This window comes from Octodon degus, unplaced genomic scaffold, assembly GCF_000260255.1.
Source record: "Octodon degus isolate 3935 unplaced genomic scaffold, OctDeg1.0 scaffold00012, whole genome shotgun sequence".
NCBI lineage: Eukaryota > Metazoa > Chordata > Mammalia > Rodentia > Octodontidae > Octodon > Octodon degus.
In genome coordinates this window covers 20,273,602-20,293,650 of record NW_004524588.1, presented here as the reverse complement: position 1 = coordinate 20,293,650, position 20,049 = coordinate 20,273,602, and the positions used below count along the sequence as shown (strand labels likewise).

Sequence of the window (20,049 nt, the reverse complement as noted above, 5' to 3'; positions counted from 1 at the left end):
GTAAGTGTGAAGTGGATCTTCAGTTGTTTGTGAATATACTTCATAGTTAGCTATAATTATACATCTGATGGAAATAATTTATATGAAGTAATTTGTGACGTTCATCTGGCGTAGTGCTGGGTGCTTAGTAGGTACTAAGTACTGCCTTCCTTTTTTTTTTTTTTTTTTTGAGCCAAGGTCTCGTTATGTACTTCAGAGCTGGCCTTGAACTCATAGTGATCCTTTTGCCTCAGCCTCCTGAGTGCTGGGGTTGTAGGCCTGTGACACCACGCTTGGCCTGTCTTCTTCATATTCTTTGGTGTGTGACTGGTAAACATGTTAGTTCTGAAATTTTATTTGTTTCTTTGTTGTAGAAATGATGATCCATCCACTCATTCATGGATGGAAGTTCTGAGATGTTTTTCCAACTATTGCTATTGTTTTTGTCTGGCTCTCTTCCTAGGGGGCACTGAGTGAACTATTCGAACTGTTTGTTTAATTTATGTTATTAGTTTCTCTATAGAGTTTGCATACTTACTGTCAAGGGACATTTTTCTGTGGTGCTATATGTGGAATGAGAAATTTTCATCTAAGGATTCTGGTTCTTTTAGGTGAGAAATACTATTCACTAGCAACCTGGTTGAGAAAGCAGTTATGGGTACTAATGCTTTTAGGACTCAGCCAGCCATAGATAGAATTGTTGATTTCTGTTTTCTTCTATTTTTTTTTTTCTTTTGTCTTTTTGAGACAGGGTCTCGTGGCTTTGTGCTCACCTGGTAGCCCAGGCTGGTCTTGATCCTCTTGCCTAAGCCTCTGGAGTGCTGGGGTTACGGGTTTGCACCACCACTCCCAGCCTCGTTTTGTGTTTTTTTTTTAAGCAAGAAAAACCCTATGAATTTATAGTGGTATCTCCAATTGAAGTGGAAGATTATAGTGTTAGTACTTCAACTTTTTGCTTACCTTTTATTGTTAGCAAAAATTTTCATTTCAGAATACAACAATACTTGTTTTGTAGCTGTTTGTAAATTATAAGCAGTAGGGACATTAGCATAGACTTATTAGAGGTGCAGTTTAATGCAGAATAATGAAATCCAGTTGTTGCTGTATTTAGGGCGAACTCAAAATATTGGCTTAATTGAATCTTAAATATGAAAATATCCAACTCTTACACATTTTCACTAGATTTTTTTACTCTGATTAATGTTAGTGCAATATACTTTAATTATTGATCGATGTTAGTTCTCAGATTTATTGCTTCAGTTTCATTCTTTGCAGAGAACCTAGATTATGATATTCTTGCCCTAATGGTTTTAGATTTTAAGACTTATTTCTGGAGATTTTTTTTTTTATTTAAATAAATTCTCTTTGCTTTAATATTTTGTGTTTTAGGTCTTGGCTGTTAGGACAATTCATGAGAAACTTCTCTGTTTTTTGCCTGCCAATGAAGAGAAAATCATGTGCCTGTCTCGGGTGTTTGAACCTTTCACTGGCCTGAATCCCGCGCAATACAATCCATATACTGAGGTTGAGCATATACGTTTTTATGTCTATATGATTTTCTGTTTGCATTTTTCTTTTTAATAAATAGATTTTTAAAGTATTGAAGTCTAATTGTGTTGTTAATTTATTCAGCCTTTATGGAAAGCTGCAGTGTCTCAGTATGAAAAAATTATTGCACCTGCCGAACAAAAGATAGCAGGAAAGTTGAAAAATTATATCTCAGAAATTCAAGACAGTCCACAACAGGTAAAAGATTGAAATATTTCACTTTTAATATTTTCCTTAAGCTGTTGGTCTGTGTGTGTGTGTGTGTGTGTGTGTGTGTACAAAGTCAACTGATTGGGATGAAAATGTACTTATTTTATTTTATATTAGCTTCTTCAGGCATTTCTGAAATACAAAGAATTGGTGAAGCGTCCAACTATAAGCAGAGAATTGATGTTGGAAAGAGAGACTTTACTGGCAAGACTTGTGGACTCAGTTAAAGGTAAACATTTATCAGAGATTGGTGTTTGAGAAAATGTTTTTGTAGATTAATTTTTGTTGCATATCATTTATGATTAAGACCATATGTTCTGACATTTTTATATTGAGGATTAATTCATTTCTGTTATGAATGACAGATTTTTTGGATTTTTTTCTGTTTTGGTTTTATCTAAAACATTGAGCATAATGTTTGGTACATGGAAGGCATTAAGGAAATCCTTGTTAACTATGTGTAATAATTTTTGAAATTTAAATTTCATAGATTTTCGATTAGATTTTGAGAATCGATGCCGAGGGATTCCTGGTGACGCATCTGGTCCACTTGCTGGCAAAAATCTATCAGAAGTTGTCAATAATATTGTTTGGGTTCGTCAGTTGGAATTGAAGGTATTTGTTTAAATAAAAGTTGAACAGTACTAGTAGGTCTACTAAAACTGTTATATAAAATTCAGCATTTTTCTTGGCATATCCATTTAGTTTTCATGAGGTATACAGAAGCATATAAAATATATATATGAATATAAATATATGCATCACATATATGAAGTGTACTATGGAGAAAATTCTTGTGCCTGTATTCATTGCATGTATGGAGATACTTTTCAAGTCATTTGTCATTCAAATGCATTTTTTTTCAAGAAAGTACCTTACAAATTATGCAAGAGTAACATAATTTATACTACATTTATTTATTTATTTATTTTTGGCGGTACTGGGGATTGAACTCAGGACCCTGCGCTTACCAGGCAGGAACTTATTCTGCTGAGCTATCTCCCCAGCCCTATACTACATTTAAAAACACATAATTGAATGAAAAAAGACATAAAAAAAGAAAAAAAATGTCACAGGACTGTCCTGCTACAATGCTGTATATGGTTAGATTTCTAAATTTCTGTGTAAAAATAGGTAATTATTCATATTCTTTAAATGTTTTTCATTTTTTAAATTTTTATCTCCATATTCTGTAGGGACTCAATGTTTAACATATCAATACTTGATGGAAAATACCTGTTCCATGTTATGCCTAAGATGTTTGATATTCAGACAGATAGTGAAGTTAAACCCAACTGCATAAGATGTAGGGTAATAATATGCTTCTCTTTTGGAGGGTTAACAACCTAAGTTTTTAGACCAAAAATTAGTGAAAGAGAAGGGCTGCAAGGACAGCCAACATTTTGACCATAGGCTTTCAAAGTCAGTGAAGACTCAGGACATAGGAGAACCTATACTGTAACATCTTGTAACTCATTTGTGTCCCAAATTTTCTGATCAAGGAGATTATGGGGCCACAGAGCAATGTGATTGATGATGTAGAGTGTGCCTAAGGAGAGTCACCTGGAGAGAAAACATTCTCTCAGGCTTTCACAGAGAGCAAATTGGTCAGGCAGTGGCCCTGACTCATCTACATGGCTGACACTGACAAAGGATCTGCACACTGCGATACAGGGTTACAAGATAAATTCTGAGGGCACTTGACTGACCTTATCAGATACAAAAGTTACATTTCTTGTTATACAGGTCTTGCTTTGTCTTGTTCTTAACCATCCAGCAGAAAAGTATAAAACCGAGATACATAAAGTAAAGCCATATTAATATGCTGAGCTGTGAAAGGCTCAAGTCAACAACTTCTGTGGATAACCCACTACTATTGTGGACTGCTGGACGGTGTTGGATTGTTTTGATGAATTCACACACCCATAGTATTTAGATGCCAATGGAATACCCATTTCTGACAGGACTAAACAAAAAAAGGCGATACAAAGGAAGGACCATTTTGTATCTGTATATGTGGAATAGTTAGGATAGATATACAGCTACTTTCACTTAATTTAATGAGGAGAAAGATTTGTATTGATAGTGTTTGCACAGGATATTCTGTCTGCATCTTATACTACGGATAACCACTAAGAAAATAACAATGTACAGTGTATTAATTATTGAAACTGTCCTATTAATCAGTTTTGGGAAAAAAAAAAACCTAGAAACTTAAACATTTTAGGAGTTTTCCCCCAAGAAACTTAGGATATATTGACAGTTCTGTATTGAAAGAACTCAACATCCTAGGGCCAGTGAGATAGCTCAGCAGACTAAGTGCCTGTTTAAGGAAGCACAGGGACCAGGGGTTCAATCCCCAGCCCCACATACTGCCTGGCCCTGGCCCTGCCCCTGCCCTAGGTGCACCAAGCCAGCCACTGAGACTGGGTGTGCTGGTACATGCCTGTAATCCCAGCACTGGGGAGGCTAAAAATGGGAGGATCACTATGAGTCTGAGCTGCATAATGAGACCCTGCACCAAATATGTAGGAAAAAAGAAAAGAACTCAAGGGGCCAAGGAGATGGCTCAGTGGAATAAATGCTTCCCTGGCAAGCGCAAGGGCCTGAGATCAATCTCTAGTTCCACCAAAAAAAAAAAAAAAAAAAAAAAAAAAAAAAAAAAAGAAGAAAAGAAAAGCAAAAACAAAAACACATAATTGCAAGATACTGATTTTTTTTTTGTTTACTTGTTTGTTCGTTTTGTGGAACTGGGGATTGAACTCAGGCCCTTGTGCTTGTCAGTCAAGTGCTTATTCTACTGAACCACCTCCCCGGCCCCAAAATATTGTTAAGTGCAAAGTTTATTTGCAAATACATTTATATAATTAAATCTAAACTTTATTAACTTTAGGTTAAAAAGCTTAGGTTGAAGGGAAGTTACAGGAACCAGGTGTAGTGGTGCATGCCTGTAATCCCAGCACTCAGGAGGCTGAGGCAGGAGGATGGCTGTGAGTTTGAGGCCAGCCTGTGCTACAAAGTGAGCTCAAGGCCAGCATGAACTGCATAGTGAGATCCTATCTCAAAAATACATACACAAAAAGGAAGTTACAGGAAGGTTGAAGGTAACTGTGGCATTGTCTAAGATAGTAATAGCAATTTATAAATTTAAAAGGCTATGATTTTAGTATTAAAGTTGACCTATGACTCTTTATCAATCTTCTAGTGAGTGGTAGAGTGTTTTGCATTAAATCATAGAACAAATACTTGAGTATGGTTTCTGATCAAGGTAACAGGACTCCTTACAGCACTAGTGTTACCAAAGCTATTATGTTTGAAAATTCTATTTAATCAAGTTTATATTTTTTTATTTATTGGAATATTCTACCTGATACTATCACTCATCTTTCTAGATTGCTAAAATATTCTATGGCATACAATTACAGTAGAAATATACTTTTTTCTGGATATTCAAATTAGTATTATTGTTTAAACTGTTATAGCATTTAGCTAACCATTTTAGGATTAATGTTGAACTTCTTGAGGTTTTCTATGAAAATGAGTGGTGCCCAAATGTTGTGAGACTTTACTTCTCTCATTTTACCCTTTAAATCCTGCCTTGTCTTGGTTTTCTCGTGTTTTGTTATTCTGGTGTATAAAATTCAGAAATAGAGGGTAATATTCTTATTAATATTCTTCTCTCATGTTCTCTGAAATGTCTGTTCTACTGTTTATAGATGAAAGGGCAAATAATTTCTGAATCACGAATCAGAGAAAGTAGGTCCTTCCTTTACACTAATTTTGTTCGAATTTGTGTAATGCATATCTTTGAAACTTGATCTCCTAAGGTCGGTGACGCCATCAAGACCGCAGAGGCTCTTCTGTCTGACCTGGCCGGGTTTCGATCTTTCCATCGAGGTGCGGAAGATCTCTTAGACCAGTTTAAACTCTATGAACAAGAACAGTTTGATGATTGGTCCAGGGACATTCAGTCAGGGTTGTCTGATTCCAGATCAGGTTTGTGGTAAGTATAAAAATACCTAACTATAAAATAAAAAGCCGTGTGTTACTAATCCAAATTCAAGATATAATTAATCTCTTTCCTTTTTTCACACTTGCTGCTACTCCCATATTTTTTGTTTGTTAGCTGATCTTTAATTTTGAAGTCTTTGAAGTTGGACATTTTCATGATACAGTTAAGCTCCCTGCCGGCCTCCTCCTCCCTTCTAAGGTCCGTTCTTGGAATGCCGATTTGAGTTTGGCAGTGAGGCTTTCCTTTCTCCGTGGTTTTTTGTTAGAAAGGTTTGTATATTTTACTGCTGTTTTACGTTGATATTGCACAGACACATGCTTCACACTGAATTGTATTGAGCTCTTTGAACAGGGCGTTCGTTTTTAATTGTCCCTGTCGCACAATCAGTGTTCGGTAAATATTAAGGTCTTACTGACTGTGCTTATTTATTGTAACAAGGACTTAAAAGTAACAGTTTAAAGGAAATTACGTTTTTGCTGTAACTGGGCTCATGTGTCCCAACAGTATTTCTGTTTGTAGGTTTAGAAACTTACAATGTCTTTATGTTTCCCCTGTGGCCCTAGGATCACATGCAGGGCTCTGCGCATGTGCTCCACCACTGAGCTGCACGGCCGAGACCCTTTATTTTTCTTAGAAGAGCAAGGATCTCCCTATGGAGCGCGTGTTGCCCTTCCTACCCCAGCCTTCTCAGTAGTTTTAGGACAGAAAGCGTCCACTGGCATGGCCAGCCATGCCTTTGAAAGTGACTTCGCTCATAATGTAAGGAGATGCTTGTTTCCCCCACACTGCTACACGGGATAATTGGGTCAAAAGTGGAGCTAAGGTACCATTTGTTACTAAAGTAACAAACACTTGTATTATTTTTTCTTACCTCGAATTCTGGCTCTGGAGGAAAAGTAGAAAAACCAAAGCATTCCAGGACATACTGATTACTGCTTTGTGACAATTAACTTTTTTCCTGCCCACTTCCGACCTAAACCATGAGCGATGTTGCAGCAGCCCTCCCTCCCACCACCACCATTAGTTCTTTAGTCAATTTATTTTGGGTTATTTGCTTACTTTATCACTCTTACTCCAGGAGTGGTCATTCATGTGTGATGTGTCAGGGGCTGAGGTCAGTTGGAAGGATGCCGTTTTAACTTTGTGCAGCTTAGTGTCAACTTAGTGTTCCCATCTTTCAACAAACTATCTTCTTTTCATTTTTGGCATAAAACCTATTATTACCCTGTAAAATCCTCAGTGTGGTTTTTTAGAACAGTTTTGGAAATACTGCTGTGCACAAATGAATTTTGAAGGTCACTTCTGAGTATAGGCAAAAAGAGTTATCATTGAGTTTCCTGACATGTGCTGTATGTGAATATAGCAAAGTCTGGGCTAAATTATTGCATAAGGCCACTTGAAAGTGTCTATGTTGTACTATGATTTATTTGCTAGTAGTAGGCTGAGTAGGTTTGTTTTTGTGTTTCAGTAGGTAGATTTCTAAAACTTGCACATTTTCTTAATTTTTCAAAATGGTTAACAACAAGAGGCATTATAAAAAACTATTTCTAAAAGGAAGATAATGAAAATGTACTACCTTATACTTAATTTAGCTCACAGTTTTCCTAAGCTATGCCTATTAGCGTGGATCAAAATAATATTTGCTGTTAACGTCGTCAGAGAAACACAGTGAAGGGCTGATCCTCAGGTTGTGAAACGAATGCGGAAGAATAAAGCATTGAGCTGCTGTGTTCTTACCATCTTGGCTTTTATAAATCACTGTTTACTGAAAATATTAAAGAAGCAAGGAGGTTAATTTAAAAATCTGAAATATCATTAGAAAATATATCATATCTTTTCTTTATATGGTTTAGTTTTTAGTCTTAGTTGACTTTTCTGACTTTAAAAATGCTTGGTTGTAATACATGTGGTTTGTTTTCAAATTCTTGATTGTGAGGTAATGTGAAAAATATGATTTTAAAAGCTGAAAATAAAAAAAAATGTTAGATTTACAGAAAAGTTTAAACAACTGTTGTGTCTTTCTTCCTTCAAAAGAATGAGCCCATGACACAAAGCGCACTCTTTTTCTTTCTTTTGTAGTATTGAGGCCAACAGGCGCATCATGGAGCTGGATCCTAACGATGGGTCGCTGAAGGTGCACTATTCAGATCGCTTGGTGGTTCTTCTGAGAGAAGTGCGTCAGCTCTCGGCCCTGGGCTTTGTTATTCCTGCTAAGGTACAGCAGGTCGCCAACATTGCGCAGAAATTCTGCAAGCAAGCAATTATTCTTAAACAAGTATGAAATTTCATTTTTCATAATATGCCTACTGTGCATTTGTTATATTAATCTAAAATATGTCAAGGACCTTGTATTCTGCTTTTTTTAAGCTGATAGAATAGAATTGTTACCTTGTGAAATTATGATTTGTTAAGTGACTACACTATAAAAATTATTTTGTAAACTATAGTAGTTTATTAATTTGAAGTGTTCTCTTCTTGGTTTTTATTGTAAAACATTTACAGAAGTAGAACTTTATAATTTTTCTCTTTGGTGTTACTAAAGTTTTTTTTTTTTTTTGTCTTTTTTTGAGACAGGGTCTTGCTATGTAGCTCAGGCTGGCCTTGAGCTCAATTTGTAGCCCAGGCTGATCTCAAACTGGCAGCAGTCCTCCTGCCTCAGCCTCCAGAGTGCTGGAATTCCAGGCATGCACCATGATGCCCGGTTACTAAAGTTTTAAAGGAATTTCTAATTGAAGAGTCATCTGCCTGCCTTTTGGGCAGATTTTTAGAGAATTCCTGAACTAGTGGATTGGTCTTTGTTTTTCTAGTCCTTTCCTCACTCTGCTTATTTATGCAGCGCTGTCACGTCATTTCTGTATTTGAAACTAACTCTTACATCTCACAGTCCCCGTAGCCTGGTGTAGAGCCCTGTGTAGTCATGTTCTTATTAACCTTACTCATTTGGCCCTCACTGCCTATACTTTCCCCTCATATTGTGTCCTGTGTGCACTAGCTTTGTGTCACCATAACAAATAACTGAGATAGATAATCAATTTACATAGAGAAAAGATTTATTTTGGCTTTCAGGTTTGGCAGTGCCAACCCATGATTGACTTTTTCCCTTGCACGTGGCCCTGCGGCGAGGCAGCGTTTCATGGTGGGAGCGTGTGGTTGTGATGACCACTCACCTCCTGGCTGGGAAGCACAGCAAGAATGCGGAGGGGTGGAGAAGTCCTAGGATCCCCTTCAAGGGCATCCCACTGATGAGGAAAGACCTTCCCTGGGCTCCGCCTCTTAAAGGTCCTATCACTCAAGCAGTTTGTTTTTTAGAGATCAAGCTTTTCAACACAAGTGTTGTTGAGGGACATTTAAAGTCTAAACTACAGGGCTGGGGATATAGCTCAGCAGCATAAGTGCTGGTCTGACAAGTGCAGTGTCCTGAGTTTAATCCCTGGTACCACACAAAAAATCTAAACTACAGCGTTAATCTTTTTTTTTCCTTTCTGTATTTAGGGCAGGGTCTACAGGGTGTTGAGGGTCTTACTACAGAGATTGGACTCGTAGTGATTCTTCTGTTTACAGCCTCCCAAGTGCTGGGATTACAGGTGTGCACCACCACATCCAGTCTCAGTCTGTCTCAGTGTGCCCTGGTTGCGGGGCCGGTGTGGCACACCGGGGATCAAACCCGGATACTGTGCTCTGCCTAAGCAGGCACTTTAGAGCTATCAGGCCAGCCCCAGCTTTAATCTTTGGTACTATGAAACTTGGCTTTTCTCTGAGCATGTATCTATGCAGTAGTATCATTTCTCTCTCACTGGAAAATTCAGTACCAGTGTTTGAATCTTAACACAAAGTCACTTTTTCTATTGTGTATTCCTTTAGTTGATACTTCCATATTCTGTGTGCAGTGCAGAAATCCTTGTAAAGCTTTTTTTTTTTTTTTCAAGTACTGGGCATTGAATCCAGGACCTCATATGTGCTAGGCAAGGGCTCTACCACTGAACTATATCCCCAGCCCTAGATTCTTTTTAACTTTTCTCTTATTATATGTTAGAAAGCAGGAGTAGTATCTTGCATATTTAGCTTTTCTTTTATTCAACAAAAATTCATTTAGTACCAGCTTTGCTGCATATTGTATAATGATGTGAAAAAGATCTTGTACTTTGGTACAGCAATTCTTACCTTTTCACTTTTGATAGTTAGGCCAATATTGTTCTCCCGCTAGGGAAATGTCCTCTGCAACTTGCCTTGGTTAGCAGTATGCCTGGCCTATGCTTAGAGTATTCCAGTAGCAGCTTCCTGGTACTGAGTGTGAAAAATAGCTGTATAGAAGGCATTGCCAGGTGTCCCCTAGGCCGTCAGCCGGCTTCAGTTGGGAACTGCTTGTCTAGTGGAAAAGAATAAACTTACCGTTGAACACTGATTAAATACCAGACTTTGTGGTATAGGCTTTATTTATGTTAGTATACTTTTTCCTTATCAGTTATTTTATTTTATTTTTAAATAAAAAAGTCATTTATTTATTTATTTATTTGATACAGGGTCTCACTGCATAGCTCAGACTCATTCATAGTGTTCCTCCTGTCTTAGCCTCCCCAGCCCTGGGATTACAGGTGTGCGCTACCACACCTAGTTTCAGTGACTCACACAGGGTGCCCAGGGTCGAAGGCCTGCATGGCATGTGGTACCAGGGATTGAACCCGGGTCTTTGAGTTTGCCAGGCAGGTGTTTAGGCTGCTGAGCTATCTCTCCAGCCCCATCAGATAATTTATTTCTCCATAGTTTTATTTACCTGTGGTCAACTGGAGTTTAAAAATTTTAAGTGGAAAACTCCAGAAATAAGCAATTTATACTTTTAATATTGCACAACATTGTGAATAACATGGGCAAAACTCACACTGCCCTACTGCTTCCTGTTTGGGATGTGTTTCATCCCTTTGTTCGGTATGTCTATGCTGTGAACGTTAGCAGCCCGTAGTAACCATTTTGGTTGGCAGATCTGCTTACTTTCATAGTATTCCATGTGTTTCAGTAACTTTTATTTTATTTAATAATAGTTCCAAAGCACAAAAATAGTGATGCTATTAATTCAGTGTGCCAGAGAGTAGCTGTAGAATGGTTCCTTTAAGAGGAAAATTCCCAACTTACTAAGGAAAGACAGCAGTTGTTACTGAGGCTGATGTGTATGTTGAGAATGAACGCCTGGAAACTGGAGGAGAAAACACAAATTTGTGCTGGTTTCACAGCCAGTTGCAAGCTGCAGACACAGTACGCGATAGGCACTTGGGGTAGAAAAGGCATTCAATTTGGGGCTCAGCGCAGGGTGCAGTTTCAGGCACCCACTGTGGATCTTGAAATACATCCCCTGTGGATGAAGGTTGGCTGCTGTATTTCAGTCCACCCTCCATTTTCCCACTGATCTAATTGCAAGCCATGCATGTTGCAGTTGTTCTAGGGTCCCCTAGCTAGCGAGGCACGCAGCCAGGGTTTGACCCGAAGTCTCTTGGGCTACAGAGCCCTTACTTAGTCATTGTCTGTACAGTGGTGGCGCGTGTGTGAACAAGCAGATACAATATTTAATGTATTAGAAGGGTACGTTACAGCCAAAGTCCCGTGCAGCGTAGAGGCGGGGATTTCCCCTGCTGCCCCAGGGCAGACACAGGAGTAGTGTCACGAATTCATTTCAGAGGATTGACGCTTTGCGTGTCTGGAAGAGTGTGGATGTGTTCTCTCTGGCCTATGAGGAGGTGAGTGCTTATTTGAAGTGGAGAGGTTTGCTCACTTTTGTAACCTATGTATTTATCGCAGAAGGGGCTCAACAAGTGAAGGAATGATCATGTTCTTTTTATGCTTAGCCCTGAAGGAGCAACTGGGGAAATCTGTTTGCGTAGGTAGCTTTGTTTAGGAGCACATATGTAGCTGGAGTAGAGAGGAGGACGTAGGCTGTGGGGTCAGAGCAGTGTGGCCGGATTGGGTGCTACTTTGGTTTTGTTGCTTCCAGGGTTCCTGATTGTGCTTTTCTGCCTACCGCTTGTGTTCTGTCTTTGGCACTGAGTACTGATCCCGGGTCTTGTGCACGCTCTGCAGCTGAGCCATATCCCTAGCTGCGCCTGCTTGAGTGGTGCTAAACAAGTAGAGTGGCTGTTTGCCACCAAATAAAGTATACTTGCACTCATATTAATGGAAAAAGACAGTACAGTTGTTTATTTTATAAACATGTACTGTGTGCCAAGAATTTTTTGAGGTGATGGAGAAAAAAATATTAAAAACTATCATACCTTTAAAGTCCTCAGACTCATCCCAGAGTAGCCGCTTTATCTTTAATGGCCACTGCATTTCTTCTTGTATTTATTTCACATGCTCCCTCACCAGGGATTGAACTCAGGCCCTTGAGCTTGCCAGGGAAGCGCTTATTCCACTGAGCCATCTCCCTGGCTCCTAGCTGCTTTGTCTTTTTCATGAACCTTTACTCTTTTTTTTTTGAATCAGGAGTTGAGCTCAGGCCCTCACACTTGACAGGCAGGCATGCCACTGAGCTATATGCCCAGCCCTACTTTTTTCTTTCTCCCCAATCTCAAAAGTCCTTATGTTGAGCATATGCTCTGGCCCCTTTCCAGCCTGTGTTTCTATATGTTGATTCTGTGACTAATTCAGTAGACATTTATGTCGTGTATCTTCTGTCTGCTTGCCACTGTTTTAGGGCTGTCATTCCAGTACCAGAGACAGATAGTAAGCACGTAGATGTATAGTATGTTAGATAGTGAAAAGTACTTTGAATGAGAATAAAATATAGTAGAGAGATGGTTAAAAAGCTGCCACTTCACAAGGAGTGCTCCCAGCAGGCCTTGAGGGAGAGGCGCTGTCTGAGAGCAGCAGGGACGCGAGGTGAGCAGAAGAGCCGTGCGAATGCCTAGAGGAAGCCTTTTGGGTGGAGCGGGTGACAGACGCGGATTTCTGGCTCAGTAGGGTGGAGTTCAGAGGAGGCAGTTCAGTTGCAGAGAAGTAAGGGAGAGGTTTGTGATGGGACTGAGGTGCGCGTCAAGTAGAATCTTGTGTGCCAGGCAAGGGCGTGGGTTTTACCTTTGGATTTCAGTTGTTATTACCTTGGGAAACTGTTGGAAGGCTTTTATTGAGAATTTAGGGATTTTGGATTTTATTCTCAAGTCTATTGGGAAGTCTCGTGTTTTCAGTAGGCAAGAGATGTGCTATAGGTAAGACACACCGCTCTGGTTTCGTAGATCGTGAGGGCCAGGGCTGGCTGCAGGCGTACGGAGCAGCAGTGCTTGTTACACTTCTTGCCAAGCGATGAGGGTGCGTGGCGTGGAGTGAGGTTGATGGGAGCTGTGAAGTGGTTGAATTCAAAGTAGAGTTCTGAGCTTACAGGGATATATGTATTTTTAAAGTATAGTAATTGGTTTTTTTTTTATATTTATTATTCTTTTGCAGTACCGGGAATTGAACTCAGGACCCTGCGCTTGCCAGGAAAGTGCTTGTTCTACTGCGTGATCTCCCTAGTCCCAGTAATTGGTTTTTATGACATGAAATGTGAGAGAAGAGTTAAAGACAGATGGTTTTGGTGTCAGAAATGGATAAGCCATGGTGGTGTAGGTAGAAGAGGACGGTGCAGGTTTCGAGCGAGGCAGGAGCAAAGAATTCAGATTGCTAGCAGTCACCATGCTGCTGGGTTTCTGTCTGCTGTAGGAGGCTGTGAGCTTGAGCCCAGGGAGGTTTTATTGCCTTTGTGTGATGTGCCTCTGGATGTGAAGTGACGGTGTAGAGGAACTCAGTGTGGGTGTGTTCGTGGTGTGCAGGGCTCGTGAAGAAATCCTGTGTGAGATAGAAAACTATGAGTTAGTCTTAGGATTGAGGAGAGCTCAGTTACCGTTCAAACCATTGCAAATGAAGAAGACTGAAAGCTGAGGTGTGGAGCTCGTGCCTCTTGCCAGTCCTTCCTAACCGGGCTTTCCTTTGCAGGTGGCGCATTTTTACAATTCTATTGACCAACAAATGATCCAGAGTCAAAGGCCCATGATGTTACAGTCTGCCTTAGCATTTGAACAGATAATTAAGGTAAATGCACTCTTTTTATAATTACATTTTACCTGTAAGATATTTGTTTTAAAGAATACTGTAATATGTAAATGTTTTTATTAGTATCATTAATTTCGCCAAGTACTGTGTTGCTGTGTGATAGTTTGTTATACGCATATAGTACATTTTTATCGCATTCCCCACCCCTCCCCTCCCTTCCATGCTTTCTTTGAATCCCTGTTCCCACCTCCTGTCTAATAGTCATCTCTGTGACGTGGCTCTTGGCAGTAACCCTCACCTTAGCAGAACCCCTGAGCTCGACTTTCTTTTACTCTCCAGCAGTTTCCTCCACTCCTAACAAGTAAGATTCTTTTTTAGCTATAGATTTAAATGACTTTAGTATTTCACGTATGTTGGTGTTTGTTTTAATCGTATTGATGTTTTGTGTATGATCTACATGCTATTATGTTTATTTTTCCTTGGTGTTTGAGGTCTTTATGTACAAGGTTCATTAGCAGCTTTCTGCTGTCCTTTGACTTTGTTACCTAAGAAGTATTTGCCCTTTATGGGTGCTTATTTACACGTCCACACATGAAATGAGGAAAACCCATAGTGATGTTTAATTATAGCTTACTGTGTGATCAGCAGCTTTTTGAAGTTTCTATTTTTAATCTTCATAGACATTAGAAGAGAAGAGCATTTCGTAGGGACAGCTAGCTGTGTGGAGGCCGTCAAGATCACTCCCGTGTCCGGTTGCTCACTTGGCGGAGTTCAGAATTCAGTGTATAGCTGTCCTGCTGAGACTCACAACTCAGTCGTACTTTCAGCAGTAGCTCGCAGAAGGAAGCAGACACAAAACAAAATTAGGAAAGAGCAGGATTCATGGATTTAGTCCTAAGAAACCAGGTTGTAAGCTTCCGAGCAGCCTCGTCTCTAGCTCCACACAGGCCTGTGTAGTGCTCGCAGCAGTCCTGGTAGTGCATGCGAAACGCTATCATGCAGGGATGGTGATTAGAGGCGCAGCACTCAGTTTTATGTTAAGGGCTGGGCATGTGGGCATTTTCGGTGTACTGTATACCCAGATTCTTAAGTTCTGGATGGAAAACGTGTTTAAACACTGTCATAGTTACTCCTCTCTCGTTGCTGGGACAAATACTGGACACTCAGAATGAAGGAAGGAAAGGTTCGTTTAGCTCACAGTCACTGGAGTTTCAGTCCATATTCAGCTGGCTCCAAGGCAGAGCAGCACAGAGTAGAAAGCAACCTTTCATGGCAGTGGCAAAGAGCAAGAGAGAGCTCCAGAGGAGTAGCAGCAGCTCCAGCAACTAGCTTCTCTTCCCACCATACATTGAAATACAAATTATCTGCCCAGGGCAGGTCAGCATCTACACCAAGAGTACTAAATCGCAAACTCCAGAAGCTGCCCCATGACTGCATGAGGCTTTGGGGGGACACCTCGACACAAACAGTAACAAACACAAACGTACATTTAGGTAAGGGAGCAGTTCTTATCCGGTGGATGGCAAGGTCGTTCTAGAAATGGAGGTTTTTAGATGCCAGCTCAGGGTTAAACTTTTAAGAAGTCTTTTCTGATGATAGAAATATTATCTTAGTTCTTTTCTGCACATTACTAATCAAACTTAAAATTTATGAGAAGTTACATAGTTTAGACTGTAATAGACAAAGACAAGTTTATAATGAAAAGTTTTAAGAAGTCCTATAATACTACCATGACATGGCAATTTTGAACAGCCAGGTGTATATCTTTAATTTTTTTCCTATGCTTTTTTTTTTTGAGGATGAATACGTGTTTCCTTTATTTTGCTTTTCATTCAATCTCCGATGTATTGTGTCAGTTATTTGATTAGAGTTCTAAGAGACATGAGTAAAAATTGCATTTACTTACAATAACAAAGAAACACAGAACTAATAAATTTATGAAACTAAGCCAACAGCGGTTGACCGTGTAATTGTTTACATCTCTTCCGTGACACATCATGCCTCTATGTGCATTCTTTCTCCTGACTTTGTGATCAGAGTGACAGCAATCCCTGTGCTTATTTTGAAGATGGAATCACGTATAAATTTGAGTTCCTGCCCTCCAAAATTCTATCATGCAGTGAGTGGCGGAAGAGTTACGGAGATCCTTAGTATTCTGTTAAGTGCCATCTTCGTTTTTTGTCCACTGTTGTATCTCACTTAATATATGCTAGCTGTAACTTCTTCTCATGAGACAGTCTTGCAAAATAAGGTTAGGTCACTTCAGAAATGTTGAGAGGTGCCAGGAACTCAAAAAGAGAGTGGTTTTGTCTTAGTCGCTGTCCCATCTGCTAAGGCCTAACACCTGGCACCTGCACCAAAGGGCTCCAAGGCAGAAGCAGGATGCAGAGAGGTACAGAGGAGGAAAAGGTGCCTCACCTGTGGGGGCGGGGAGGAAAAAGGTCCCTACCTGTGGGGACAGGGGACGAAAAGGTGCCCCACCTGTGGGGACAGAGGAGGAAAAGGTGCCCCATCTGTGGGGGGGCAAAGGAGGAAAAGGTGCCCTACCTATGGGGACAGGGCAGGAAAAGCAGCCCCCCTGTGGGGACAAGGGAGGAAAAGATGCCCCACCTGTGGGGGGCAATGGAGGAAAAGGTGCCCTACCTGTGGGGGGCAAAGGAGGAAAAGGTGCGCCACCTGTGGGGACAGGGGAGGAAAAGGTGCCCTGCCTATGGGGGTACTGGAGAAAAAGGTACCCACCTGGAAGGGCAGTGCAGGAAAAGATTCCCCACCTGTGGGGGCAGGGGAGGAAAAGGTGCCCCACCTGTGGGGACAGGGGAGGAGAAGGTGCCCCACCTATGGGGGGCAAAGGAGGAAAAGGTACCTCACCTGTTGGGGCAAAGGAGGAAAATATACCTCACCTGCGAGGGCATTGGAGGAAAAGGTGCCCCACCTGTGGGGACAGGGGAGGAAAAGGTGCCCCACCTGTGGGGGCAGCAAGCTGAGCACAAGAGAGGAGCTGGGTCCAGCATGCGCCCGTCCCAGTCACACCCCAGGCACCTGCTCCATGCAGGCTCCGCCTCTGGGCAGCACGGTCAGGACTGAGTTTACTCATGTGGTAATCCTCCGATGAGGACAGTGCAGCTGTGTCCCAGTCACCTCTCAGCACATGAGCACTTTGGGGACAGTTTACATCTAAATCGGAACAAGTTTTTTATGTGTGTATGATAAGGTCTAAGGTTCCCCCCATACCCATCTCTTTCATGCACACACACACACACACACACACACACACTTCATCCCAGTGTTTTTTTGCCTTTCTGAAGTTCCAGGTTGCCTTTGTTACCGTTTCTTTCTAATGTGGAGAATTTCCTCTAGCCATGCTTTAAGTAACAAATTCTCTTAGTTTTTCTTTGTTTGAAAATAATTTCATTTTTCCCTGAAGGATGTTTTTCACCAGATACATAATTCATGTTGGACAGGTTTCTTCTTTTAGAACTTTAAACATGTGTTTTCATTTCTGCTAATCTCCATGGTCTCAGCTGCGAAATCTTTTGAATTTGTGTAGCTTTCCAAGGAATGTGTCACTTCGCTTTGGCTACTTTTAAGATTTCACGTCTTTTTTTTTTTCTTTCTTCTTCTTTTGTTTTCGGAATTTAATTATTAAGTGGCCTGACAAGGGATCCTGTAAGTGTGCTTTTGAGGGATTCACTTATTCAGTGTCTTAAATTTGTAAGTTTATGTCTTTTGCCAAATTTAGGATAATTTCAGCTATTTCTTGGAGTGTCTATTTCAATTGCTTTTTCCTATTTCTACCTTTTCAGATGTCAGTAGCTCTGTTTCCTCGGAGACCCAGAGTCTGTGCTTTTTGTTGTGCTTGTTGCCGTTATTGTCCGTGCTGGGTTAGTCTGCTCCAGTCATCCTTAGCTTCACTGGTTCCATTTCATAGCTTATCCACTGTGTGATTAAATCCATCTAGGAATTAAAACATTTCTGTTATTAAATTTCTCAGCTCTACATATTCTATTTCTTTTGGTGGATTTCCTTTTGTACTGGTTCACAAATAAATTGTATTGCTTATTAAGCATCTTAATGGCTGCCTTAAAATCTTTGTTAGATAATTCCAACATTAGATTCTTTTTAGTATTGTCACCTGGGGATTCCCTTTCCTCATTTCCTAATTTTGGTATCGTGAATGATTTTCAAGTATATCCTCATTATGTTAGACGTTGTACTGTGATATTGTGGACAGTGTTTAACCCTCATATTTTAGAGAGTCACTGTGGAGGTGTAGCCTGTGGGCGAGGTGGCTGTGTGTGTGCTTTCTGTTGGATTGTGCCCGTGCCCTCCTGAAGGGTGTGGAGCGCCATCCTGTGCTGCTTGCAGGAGCCGAATGCAGGTCGGTGCTCCTATTTTTCCTGCAGATACCTTCCTGTGAGAGGTGCCCCAGCGTCTGTCTCACTACCTCCTAACAGGTGTGAGTGCTCTCGGGTGGGCCTCACTGGTCCGGGGAAGGCTGAGCGAAGGACTGATTCCCCCTGCTGCGTTGCTGCGAAGGCGGGGTGGAAGCTGGTCTTTGCTCAGTCCTACTGGCAGCGCTTTGGTCTCTGCTCAGTCCTACTGGCAGCGCTTTGGTCTCTGCTCAGTCCTACTGGCAGCGCTTTGGTGGGCGGAGTGGAGTACTGCCTGCCTCTGCAAGTGGAGCATGGCAGATCAGGTTTCTGCCTCGTCCCACTGAACCTATGTGGAGAGGGAGGCAGTGTTGCCCTTGGACTTCGGCCGGAATCCAGTGGAATTGCTGGTCCTCTTGGGCCGCTGTGCTTCTTGGCCTTTGGTCGAGGGAACAGGCTTTTTCTGAGCATTCTTGGTCTGTACTTCTCAATAGTTCATATTGGAGCCCTCTCCGCTGTCCCATCCTGGATGTGTGTCAGACAGTAAGGAAACCGAGCTGTGCTGTTCCTCAATTCCAGAGGTTTTTGGCCTGCCTGACCTTTTCATTATAAGTTGTAGACTTTCTATACTTTTTTTTTTTTTTTTTTAATATTTGTTGCATTATGTCAAGGTTTTTTTTTTTTTAATGTATTTAGTACAGGGTCTACAGGATTTCACTACATAGATCAGACTCATAGTGATCCACATGTTTTTCAGCCCCCCAAGCGCTGGGATTATAGGCGGGCACCACCATACCCAGTCTCAATCTCTGCCTCAGTGCACCTCAGGGGCGAGACTGGCACAGCAGGCCTGGGGGTCAAACCCTTGGCCCCTGCGTCTGCCTAAGCAGGTGCTTTAGTCCGCTGAGCTGTCTGGCTGGCCCACTAGGGTTTTTTCATAGTGGGAGAAACTGAAAGAAATAGAGCTACTCAACCTCGACCAGACTGCCTTATCATAAATGGAAAATTATTATATGTTTTTTTAAAATTGTAGGTTGTTGTTGGGGATAATTGAAACTAATGTAGAATTGAATCTTTTGGTAAAAATGCATGTCTAAATCCTACATATCTTTTGCTGTACCATAGAATTCAAAAGCAGGAAGTGGAGGAAAATCACAGATTACTTGGGATAATCCTAAAGAACTAGAAGGTTATATCCAAAAACTCCAAAACGCTGCTGAACGACTTGCCACGGAAAACAGAAAGCTGCGGAAATGGCACACTACATTTTGTGAAAAGGTATGTATGCTTTGTTTATGAAATAGACTTGGCTGTGTATGGTATTATTAAAGAATAATTAGGATATTATTTAAAAGAAAACTTACTTGAAAATACTTTGAAACTTAAGGATGAAAGTAGTATCATATTCAATTCTTCACTCAGTGTCCCTTGATGTCAATAAGTTCTTTTTTTTTTTTTGTGGTACTGGGGATTGAACTCAGAACCTTGTGCTTGCCAGGCAAACAATTATTCTACTGAGCTATCTCCCTGGCCCCAATAAGTTCTGAAACCATAGCATAGGTACCAAAACCAGGAAATACACTTTTTTTTTTCTTTTAACATTCTAGCTGTTTCCACTACAATTCTCTTTTTTTTTTTTTTTTTTTTTGGATATAATCCAGCTTCTTATTTTGCATGTGGATGAGTCCCTATAGTCTTTCATTCATTAGTGTTTTCTTGTTTTTTATGACCATGATACTTTTAAATATTTTAATTTTTTAAAAAAATTTTTTAAAAGAGAAAACAAAATAGTACAAGTTAGAAATGGTAAAATGCTCCACATCACTAGCCATCTGCGAAATGCAAATTAAAACCACATTGAGATATCATCTCACCCCAGAAAGAATGGCTATCATAAAGAAATCACCCAACAACAAATGT

The 20,049-nt window shown here is 40.6% G+C and overlaps 1 protein-coding gene across 1 annotated transcript in view; it reads left to right on the top strand.

The window, feature by feature from the left end:
• Dync2h1 (dynein cytoplasmic 2 heavy chain 1) overlaps positions 1-20,049 on the top strand; it is a 298,798-nt gene that overhangs the window by 17,082 nt on the left and 261,667 nt on the right. Inside the window, exons 6-14 of the mRNA XM_023709480.1 lie at positions 591-637; positions 1,369-1,503; positions 1,612-1,725; positions 1,855-1,966; positions 2,228-2,352; positions 5,565-5,740; positions 7,829-8,024; positions 13,703-13,798; positions 19,255-19,407. Coding sequence (XP_023565248.1) covers positions 591-637; positions 1,369-1,503; positions 1,612-1,725; positions 1,855-1,966; positions 2,228-2,352; positions 5,565-5,740; positions 7,829-8,024; positions 13,703-13,798; positions 19,255-19,407 — 1,154 coding nt within the window. The remainder of the gene's footprint in view (positions 1-590; positions 638-1,368; positions 1,504-1,611; positions 1,726-1,854; positions 1,967-2,227; positions 2,353-5,564; positions 5,741-7,828; positions 8,025-13,702; positions 13,799-19,254; positions 19,408-20,049) is intronic.